Source organism: Vigna unguiculata, chromosome 8, assembly GCF_004118075.2.
Source record: "Vigna unguiculata cultivar IT97K-499-35 chromosome 8, ASM411807v1, whole genome shotgun sequence".
In the NCBI taxonomy this organism is placed as follows: domain Eukaryota; kingdom Viridiplantae; phylum Streptophyta; class Magnoliopsida; order Fabales; family Fabaceae; genus Vigna; species Vigna unguiculata.
The window spans coordinates 27,818,604-27,829,538 of NC_040286.1; the positions used below are offsets into that span (position 1 = coordinate 27,818,604).

A 10,935-nucleotide genomic window follows, 5' to 3' on the forward strand; every position below is an offset into this window, starting at 1 on the left:
TTAAGAATAGTAAATGGTTTTAATGATAAAACTCGATTATTTTATTTATAATTGAACTATAAATATATTTGACATTAACTAAAGTTTCATTTCGTAATAAAAACTTTTAAAATTTTTTTTTTTGCTTTCTCTCTTTTCTGGTATGTTTGACTATCAGAGTGGATTCAGGACGAAGAGGTGTACAATCTTTTCTCATAAAAATATTAAACAAAATATATTTATTTTTTATTATTCTTTTTGGTCTTTTAAGAAATATACTGTGTGTGAAGTGTTTTGGTTTTGCATGTGACATTTAAGAATTCAAGATGAATTTTGTTAGGGATGGTTGTGCAGAGCAACCTGTGTGATGTATAGTCTGTGTGAAGCAATTTAGTTAAGAGCTTAGTGTCACCTTGTTTTCACTTAATATCTGATTTGTAATAATTCAGCCAGCCTTAATACGTGAAATTAAAATATTACAAATAATGTTCAGTAGAACGTATAGAAGATGGAGTATTATTGGAGGAACAAATTGATCAACTATATTATTATATGTATTCTTCTCCAATGACAATTATTATGATGCTATTAAGAAAAATGTTTACATATACAACAATCTCCATCCCAACAACAAAGCACTGGAAACCAAGAACAATATTACTAAAAGAACAGATCTTCATCGAAGTGAAAGTGAGAGTCCAAAAGAACAGATGCCACCCCACCAAAATCCATGTCCAGATTTTGAATGTCTGCACATGAATACGCATTTTCTGCACTGTTATCAGATGCCTTCGTTAAGGGCATTATGGTAGAGTTGAATGGTTCAGATTCCTTCCAATATTCTAACCACATGCTAGACTCTAATAACCTGTGATCATGAAGATCACTTGATGTGTGAGTTTCTCTGGGAAACTCTGGTTTCATAGCTAAGTTTGGTGAGCTAATGAGATGATCCATTTCATTGGAGCCACGATCAGAATGCAGAAGAGACGATTCCCCAGTGGAAGAATCTACGGTTTTGTGTGTAACCTTAGGAATATCATTGCATGTGTGAAGATCGATGTACGTAATTCGATACATACGTGGGTTTTCTTGTTCCAGCTGCACCTGTTTGGTCGCGTTACAACCTTGATCATGTTTGTAACTGCACCTGAAGTAACTCCTATATACAGAATTATACAAAATTATTTGTTTATATTCAACTTGAAAGACACCAAAGAAAGGTATATAAAGATGATCGTGTTTTGGAATAAAATATAAAAATAAGATCATAAAGAAAAAACGATATACAATATACCTAGGATATTTATAATTCTGGATTCCCTTTTGTCCATACTTCCTCCATGCATACTTATCATCAGTGGTGCAAGACAGTGTAGTCTTTGTCGGTGCACCCTTGCTACACAACAACAACAACAAACCAGAACACAACATGTGTTAATATAAAGAATATAAAACATGTTTTAGATATATGTATAAAGAAAAGAGAACATAACATAGAATCTGTAAAATGCATGTTTGAAAAATAGCAAGGAGTTATATATATTAACCCTCTTGGATCTGACCCTCAACTAACAGAAATCATCATGTAAAATATATATATATATATATATATATATATATATATATAACAAAATCATCAAATCCAACATATATATGTATAAGTTATAACCTAGGAAAATCCAACTTCTATTCTTAAAACTTTAATGAACGTTAAACATGACACACTCTCTATGTGTTTCGTACACTTCCCAAATCCTCAAACCTTAACCAAATTTGTGAGACCAAAGAAGGGTTTGTTGTTTGAACTACAAAACATATGTGTCGGTGTGATTAAGAAAAGCAGCGTATGGTGATCGAGAAAGAGAAAATGTGAAGAAGTTAACCGTCTAATGTAGCGACCTCTCCCACCCTTTTGGGATCTCTTCTCACTGCAATGTCCAGACGTTGGATCATTGCCGGAACCGGTCTCCGGCGAGATATATCCGGTGGGATTCAGAAGATTCCGATGAGGCACCCCATCTGCTGAACTGGGTTCTGAAGAAGAAGAAGAGTAAATAATAGAAAGAGATTGTGTGAAAGATGAGAGGACACTGGCCACGAGTTGGTGATAAGAGAGCAAAGGTTCACTCTCAGAGGGTTTCTGAAGCAGAATCTTCAGCTCAATAGCAGCTTTTTCACCCTTAATAATTTCTTCCATTATCTCTCTCTTCTTCTTTTCTGAGACACTCTGGGATTCAGAATAAAACATGTTATTCATTTTCAGTATCTATCTCTTGGTTTTTCTTTGAATTTCTCTGTTGCTTTAATTGTTTCTTTTGGTCTAGATTTGGAAGAGGCTATGGAGGAAGGAGAAGAAAAGGAAATAGTTGTGAGAAACAAAATGAATCAACTTTCTGAAACTGAGAATAGTGTTCTTAACCTTTTATACATACAAAGAAGTTTTAAATTATATTTGACTTTCAACGAGATACTTAAATTTCAATTAAGCCTTACCAATAATATAAATATACTATTTTTAAAATAATTTTATTAGAAAAAAATTCACTCTTCCATTTAGATAATTTTTTTTGGAATGAAAAGTAATGTGTTTGAGAATATATTTTAAAAGATATTATAAGATATGAATTTAAAAAGAGTGAATGAACGGTGAGGATTTAATTGCAGTCTCCAATTATTTATTTCTTATCGATTATCTGTTTCTATTACATATCCATCATCGATTTGGAACCCTTGGAGACGACAATTATTTTGTCTTTTAATTGGATGGCGTCTTTGAACATTTATAAGAATTAATTTTTAACTTTCATTTTAAAATATAAATGTTTATTTTATAAAATAATAAATAATATAATTTGATTTTTTATACGTTTATATTTTTATTAAATTTTTTTATTTTTATTTAAAATTATTTAATAATAAATACAGACTAAATGAAAAGTTGTATCAAAATTATTGAATTGATTATCCGTAGTGATTATTCTCAGAAAATTGATTTTTGTGTAAATAAAAAATAAACAAATGTTTACAATAACTCACACGTACTGAATTAACATAATTCTATGAAAAGCATTATCTAATTCAAATACAGTCCTGATAATATTATTAGCAAGATTTTTTAAAATTTGATTTTGTTGTTGTCTTTAAAAAAAATTATGGCGGTTCATAATTAATCTTCGTATAGTGTAATTTTGTTAACTTTCATTTTAAAGATAGAAAGTTTAAGCACGTGTTATGTAAAATTAATTGGGATTATAAGCATAACTTCATTAACAGTTCTCAGTTCGGAACCTGATACCAGATAATCTTATCTGAAATAAACAACTTTATATTCTATGGATAAAAGCGACATCTCTATAGTTTATTATTTAAGTCATATAAGAAATTAGCAGGTAAATACTAAGGTCGATTATGTTTTTAAATAATATTATACTTTAATTATTTTAATTTATAAAACACGATATTTGATGATCTGAGTTAATCTAATCAATATAATCGCTAAATTTTAGTGTAAAAATGTAATTCGTTCTTGTTTAAATATTTGATATAACTTGATTTTTAACTTTAAAAATAAATGAATAATAATTAAATTATGTTATATTTTTTTATCATGTACACAATTTGACATATTCTAATTTAAATATTAGTCTTAAAAATAATTTAACTCATAAAAAAAGATTTAACAAGATGAAATTAAAAAATTATATCCATTATTTTTAAAATAATATTTTAAAATTTTAAATAATAATTTTACATTAACTAAAATTATATTTAACCTTAATTAATATTGTATATTTGTATTTTTATAAATCAGTTTAGTGTCCTCGTTCTTTTACGCGTTTCCCATTTCGATGGTGTTATCATTGTGATTAAAACAATCATTTTACCTCCATAATATTATTTACATAAAAAATATAGAGTTGCATTTTATGTTAGTAAAAATTAACTAAACAAAACTCCCATTAATAATACACAAACTAAATTCAATATAACTTGTCTTTTTTTATTAGTGTAATATAGTATATTTATAATTATTAATTAATAAAATAACTTTTGGTAATAGTTTGGTAACTTTTTTTATATGTATACATTTTACTATTAATTTTATTTTATTATTATAAATTACTTTTTATAAATTTAGTAAAATTTTTTTTTATTTTAATAATAATTTTAATAAAAATAAAAATACTTAAAAATGGATATAGACATACGTCTAAACTTATGTGTTTTTATTTGTATATAAAAATAAAAATACTTAAACAGATAAATATATTCAAAACTTTTTGAGATTTCATTATTATAAATAAATTAGATTTAAATATTGTATTTCACGTAATATATTTTTATTATTTTTCGTATGAGAAGATATATTATAATTTGATGCATGATCAAGATGAAACGAGGTATTGAAGATATTACAGATGTTGACTGGACTGCAATCTTCAGTAAGCAATGACGTTTGACAGTGAGATAGGATGACGTCACTGCGGTGTCCTTTTTTTCTCTAAACAAAACCCAATAATTGTACAAACCAATAGATGGTAGTGAGAAATTAATAATATTTAGCTTTTATTGCATTGGATAAGGATGAGTATTTAAGAAACAATGTTTTTACCTTTTTAATTGTTATTTTATATCCAATTTTTTTCATTATCTTATGTTAGTCCTTAAAATCACTGCCAAAATTAAAAAAGAGTAATTGTTAAAAATTTTGCATTAGACGTTAGAGTGTATATTTTTCTTATTAAATCCAATAAAATTTATCTTATATGTTTAAGATTTTTTGAATATGAGAGACGATTATACAAATACATATAAATGAAATTTCTGTAGGTTAGATAAGGAAGAATAAACTACTTGTACTTCTCTGGCAATGAATTAATTGCCATATGTAAATTATTTATTTATTTTCTTAAAAAAATAAACAAACATCTAAAAAAAGAGTAAGTATTCTTGTGCTAAGTAAACAAACTCATCGTAAATTTTACGCAGACAGTTATTATTTTAAGTTAATTAATACAGAAAGATTTGATTTTCTAGTTTAGATGAAAAGTGATATAATATAGATTTTATTTTCATTGCGTAAACTTGTTTATAAAATCTGTTTGAAAGTAAATAAAGTTAATTCATAAAATTTACAATTGAAGTAAATGGCATTACCATGGTCACTTATATTTTTGAAAAAAAAAAGTTTAAACAGGATAAATTAATAAAAATTAATGTCTTAAGTATTAACAAAGGTAACTTGAATACTTACAAAAGTATATTAATCATTTATTTTAGTTGCTTTCACAACATTCTGAAAATTTCACGTAGAATATTTAAATCATTGGCATAAGCTACAAAATTAACTCACCTAAAGAATAATTATGGATATTGTTACAATTATATACAAAGTCATTAATCGCCATCAAGATAAAAAATCAATTTTTTTAGCAGAGAATAACATAAACATAACATCACACTCAATATTATAATTGTTACTAACCTAATAAATTTTCATAAATAAAAATGAATATATATATATATATATATATTTGATTATTATTTCAAATTAAACAAAGTGCTAAAGAAAAAAAAAACAGCTGGAACTACGAGTGGCACAGAAAGACCCAAGGCCAGGTCTATCTTCATGGCTCTTTCCAACCAACTTCACAATTGTTCTTAAATATATCTTTTCGAATTTTAAAAATATTTTTTATATATAATTTTCATTTGTGTTTTACATCGAATAATAATGTTGACTTGTACTCCGTCGCGAAAATTAAAGAACATGCTTTATAATTTTCAATACTAGAAAAATATAACTAGTCAAACTCATGGACTTTAATTCATACACAACTAATAAAAATTCTTCATAAAACGTGTATTAGTTTAGAAAGTAATAAATCTAAAATTAAGAAATAGTCATATACAATAATAATAATAATAATTCCATGACAGTTAATTTTTTTTTTTAAACAACAGTCATTTTTGTGACGTAAAGACAGGGTTAAGTTAGTAACAGTTAAAGATATGGTTATGTCTAGTTTTCTATACGCGTGTTTGTTCCTTCATGTGACAAAAGATTGTCCCTTATAATTTTCTGTGTCATGTTCTTATTTTTGTCGCTGCTTGTAACCTTAATTTCATTGAACTAAAGAGACAAGGTCAATGGTGGTGTAATGAAAAGGATCTGAAAGTTGAAATTCCAAAAACTGACCAAGTCTATCTTCTACTCTTAATATTCATGTTCTCACAGAATTCTATGGCTCACACTCATTCCATCTCAATAATTGAAAGCAAGAAACAAAAGTGAAATGCCAAACACCACTAACTGCGTGCCCTAAAACAAACGGCATTGAATCAATTTCAAATAGAAAGAATTTCCCAAAGGGTCTTTCTTAAGAATTCAACGATGTTTCAGGCTGAATTTTACAACCCTATTTCTACTTATATTATGCAGTGCTAAATATTTTTTTTACCCGAAAATTATACCAGAAGAAAAATAAATGGTACTATAAAAAAAAAAATTGTTGACACAGAAACATCAAAGTAAATAACCTTTATTATTGTAAAAAAGTGAGATTTTAGGAAACCAACACTAGGGTTTGAATACTTTTTTTTTAGAAATAGAAAGCTATAAAAAAAAATAACTAACAATTTCTTCACAAACCTAAATTACCATATATATAATTTTTTTTTGAAACGAAGGATGGGATTGATTTACATAAAATTTTGATTTAGAAATAAATTTATTTGATTCTTCTTCTTTTGTTTTAAAGTATTTATATGAAGAAACTTATTAATACAGTTGGTCAAAGTGAAACCAAAATGAAGAGATGCCTGCATTGTTGTCTGAGTTCTTCCCTAGGGCACATTTGGCAGCGGTTGTTTTTAATATTCTGCACCGGTTCGGGAACCGAAGCATATTGGGGCGAGGCCAAAAGGTCATAGCTTTTGGCCTCGGTTAAGAACCGAAGCCATAGAGGGAGCTTCTGCCTCGGTTTTCACTGCACCCGAGGCCATATGGGCCTTTTTTCTTTTTTTTTTAAAATTTGAGAACCCTTTTGGCCTCGGTTTTTGCTGCAACCGAGGCCATAGGGGCTGTTTTTGGCCTCGGTTTTTGTTCCACCCGAGGCCATATGTGTTTTTTTTTTTTTTAATTCGATACTCTTTTGGCCTCGGTTTTGGCTTCACCCGAGGCCAAAAGCACCCTTTTTGCTTCGGTTCTGGTATGAACCGAGGCCTAATACTCTGTTTTTTTTTTCAATGCAGTTTCTGTTTTGGTGTTATTCCCACATTTAAACCTGCAAATTTTGTTCAGCACCCAGCACAGACCAGAATAGACCAGAACAAAATAGTTTAAAACACATCCACAATTCAAATTCATTTAAAAGACAATTACAAATCATTTACAATCAAGATACATGTTCTAATCAATAGTATTGTACATTTCAATTATATATTTGGCACATGCTATCCTACCAAACTTGATGGACTTTGCGGGAATTGCTGCAGGACTCTTGAATGTCTACAAAATAATAGATTAAGTTAAGTTAGTATATAAAAAGGAAATATTGCAAAGTATTCATTTTAATTCAAATATATATTACCGTTTCCCAATTTGTTGTAATACGAGCACGCACAGTGGTTGTCATCCATTGCATTATATAGTAACCACACTCATATGAGCCGGTTTGTCTATTACACTACATTATATTAACAACGTTACAATTAATTAATGAAGAAAATCAAGCAAACAATCATGAAGATATGGATAGAAATATCAAACCTGGAGAGAACACCATACAAGACCTTTTGCCTTAGCCGTTGATCTCCCTAACAACATGTTATGTGCAGCAATTGAACTATGATATAGGGAATAAGTTAGGATATTTTTATATAACATGTCATATTCATAAGATTGATATTGAGGTTCTTACCAATCTATCACTTGTCTAAGATGGTTGGGGGGAGGGCGATGCAAAGAGCAAAACCACACAACAAGGTTCTCCCTTAGGGAAACCACAAGTAACTGCCAATGACGCCTGATAAGAAAATAAATTCATTGTTATGAATTAAAATGACTTATTATATTCATAAGTTAACAAAAATTACTTACCCAGCAAGATAAGGGACAAAATAAATTTCTTTTCCACGTTGAAAGCATTTGGTCACATATGCTTGAATGTCATCAAACTTGTTGCCTTCATGGGTGAGTTGGGGGTCTATAAACCCATATACATCATTCAGCCCCATAGTTTCAGTGACACCAGACAGATACCTAAACCAAAAATTGATTTGATATAAGTAAATACATAAATATATCAAATAACTATATATAATGACTAAAAGACTTACATCATCCATAATTGAATAATGGTAATATTGAGTTCTTCTTGTCCTCGTGCAAGCTCCAAGACATCTTGGGAATGCAAGTAAAGTGGGATGTCAAGATCTCTCCCAAAAATGTTAGCATCCCAAGGAACCTGCATCGGCTTATCTGCTATGATTTCTGCAAGTTGGAGCAATGCACCAAGAGGATCATCCAAAGAGAGAAGAATCTTCTTTGATTGAGGTTTTTCCTATATTGATGCAATTTCAGTTAAAATGGAATATAATTTAAGTTTGAATATAATAAACATGTAAACTTAAAAATGTAGTATATTTGTGGGTTTAAGAGTCTGTACCGGGGGGTCAGTATCAACCAAATCTCTAGGCCAGGCAAGGAAACACTGGAATGCCTGTGCCACAGTATACACCTCATCTGTTGGCACAGGAACTAAAGCATGCGGCATGAGAACCTCCTCTACCGTGACCTTCACCTCATCCTCTGATAACTCCATGCCATGAAGAACTGTGGCTGCCTCAAATACTTTTCCACGAGCCACTAGTGTCTTCTCTGTACCATCCCAAATATATAGCTGACATGGATGAGTGTCATCCATGTCATCCCCGGGTGGAGCTGAACAACTCCCCTTTCCGCTTCTACCTGTTAGAGCCAACGATTTATTAATGTTATTCAATTACTTTATTAAATATCATTTATTCAATTCATAACTTATAGAAAACAAATTTACCCGTGGGAGGCACAAATGGGTCTAGTTCTGGCGGATGATCCACTGGCGAACGAATGCCATAATGCTCAAATTGGCGCATTAGTTCTTCTCTCACTTGCGCCGTGATCATTTCCTTTAGTCTTTGTTCATAATCAGCACCATGACTGCATGAAGACTGACGAGAGGAGGAACCAAAAAATTGGCGTATGCCGACTCCTGATCCAACACCACGCACACGTCCAGGGTGCTCAGGTCGTCCAATTACAGCAGCAAGTATGTCATGACGACCTTCTGGAATGAATCCTCCTTGGGAGGTCTGCTCAACCAACGAATCCTACAAGGTAACAAAAACATTTATAAATCAAAATACAATATAAAACATGAACGAGCAATTTAGATAAAAATTGTATCTTACAATTTTCTCAGAGATTTCTCGTGCAGAGTCAGAAGTGTAGTTGCCTGATGAGCGTAAACGGGCTAACTTCCACTTCTGATGACGTGATGGTGGTGAAGGAGGCTCAGTATCTTCACCCTCAGAAGGTGGGGGCCTAGATTTTTTCTTTTCTGTCATTATCTTCTCTTCAAGTTTTCTATACCCACCACGAGATAATATGTGCGGGTTTGTATTTTGAGCACTTATGCTTTGAGCCTTTTTCCTCTTGACATGTAACATATAAAACCCATTTTATGAATTAGTTAAAATTTTGCATAATTATCAATTGTGCTATTCATGATTTCAAATAAACATACCTGCCATCCCTCAGATGTCCGAAGCTCAAGAAACTGACGCCATGTGTCTTCATCAATCCAAGTGTAATTCAACAATGGATTTTCATTCTTTTTGTGTCCAAAGACATACCTTGACGTCAACTTGGTCTTAAAACCACGAAATTTCTCAGCCACCGATGACAAACATTTTTGTCTTAAAGTCGGCACATTTGGAATATCAAATGTTAGCTGCAATATAGAAAATGTCATCAACAATATTTATCATATTATCAACAAAGTCAAAGTATAACTTTAATAACATTAATATTAGTTACCAATAAATCTTGCCATATCATTTCCCGATCAACTTCAGTGACATGATCAAAAGATGGCGTAAGGATTGATATTCTCTCTCGTGCCAACATTCCTAAATAGCTTTTGAAGACGTCCCCAGAACGACCACTAGGTTCACCAGTGTCGACGTTAATATCAACATGTGTTTTCTGACCTTTAGCTCTTCTAATTAAGACCTCTCTCAACCTAGTGGCTCCTCTAGTGGGTCTCTTAGTAGGTGCTTCATCCTCTGATGAAGTATGTTCAGCCATGTATCTGTGAAATGAAAACATAAAAAAACATTAATAAGCAACTGACAAATTAATATATAAAACATTATTTAACAAAACACCTAAATGTTAACAAGAATATGAAATTCATACATAAAGTTATTGATTGGTCATATGTATATTCCTTCATTGTGATCTTCTCGAATTGCATGTACATCATCAACTAGATGGATTTCATCAATATTTGTCGTTCTTCTAAATGGATGGGTGACAGCAATATTAAGATCACTCATATTCTCTTCATTAGGATCAATTTGTTTTTTTCCATGAAGAGCGACAAACCAATGTTCAGACGCAGGATCTTTAACATAGAAAACCTGAGATGCTTGTTGTGCCATGATAAATGGCTCGTCTCGATAACCCACCTTTCGAAAATCCACTAGAGTCATTCCTGATTCATCTATTTTGACACCACTCTTATTGTCAATCCACTTACATTTGAACAGTGGAATAGTAAACATGGTATAATCAACCTCCCATATCTCTTGTATTACACCATAGTATGTCATTGATCCTACTACGGGATTTTGATCTTTAGATGTAGAAAATTGTAGCGACTCGGCTTCAAGACTGACTCCACTATT

The 10,935-nt window shown here is 30.7% G+C and overlaps 1 protein-coding gene across 1 annotated transcript; it reads right to left on the reverse strand.

Moving 5' to 3' along the window:
- Window positions 1-498: 498 nt before the first annotated feature.
- Window positions 499-2,362, reverse strand: LOC114194097 (WRKY DNA-binding transcription factor 70-like). Its single transcript, XM_028084153.1, has 3 exons — window positions 1,866-2,362; window positions 1,277-1,378; window positions 499-1,141 (listed from the first exon to the last, which is right to left on the reverse strand). The coding sequence occupies exons 1-3, from the start codon at window positions 2,237-2,239 to the stop codon at window positions 640-642; spliced, it is 978 nt and encodes a 325-aa protein (XP_027939954.1). The 5' UTR covers window positions 2,240-2,362; the 3' UTR covers window positions 499-639.
- Window positions 2,363-10,935: the final 8,573 nt, after the last annotated feature.

What these genes read in the sequence shown, in the direction of transcription:
- LOC114194097 (XM_028084153.1), bottom strand. Translation starts at nt 2,239, where the DNA reads ATGAATAACATGTTTTATTCTGAATCCCAGAGTGTCTCAGAAAAGAAG. An exon ending in AGAGGTCGCTACATTAGACG is followed by an intron (nt 1,379 to 1,865) that starts GTTAACTTCTTC and finishes GTTGTTGTGTAG; the next exon opens with CAAGGGTGCACCGACAAAGA. An exon ending in CAGAATTATAAATATCCTAG is followed by an intron (nt 1,142 to 1,276) that starts GTATATTGTATA and finishes TTCTGTATATAG; the next exon opens with GAGTTACTTCAGGTGCAGTT.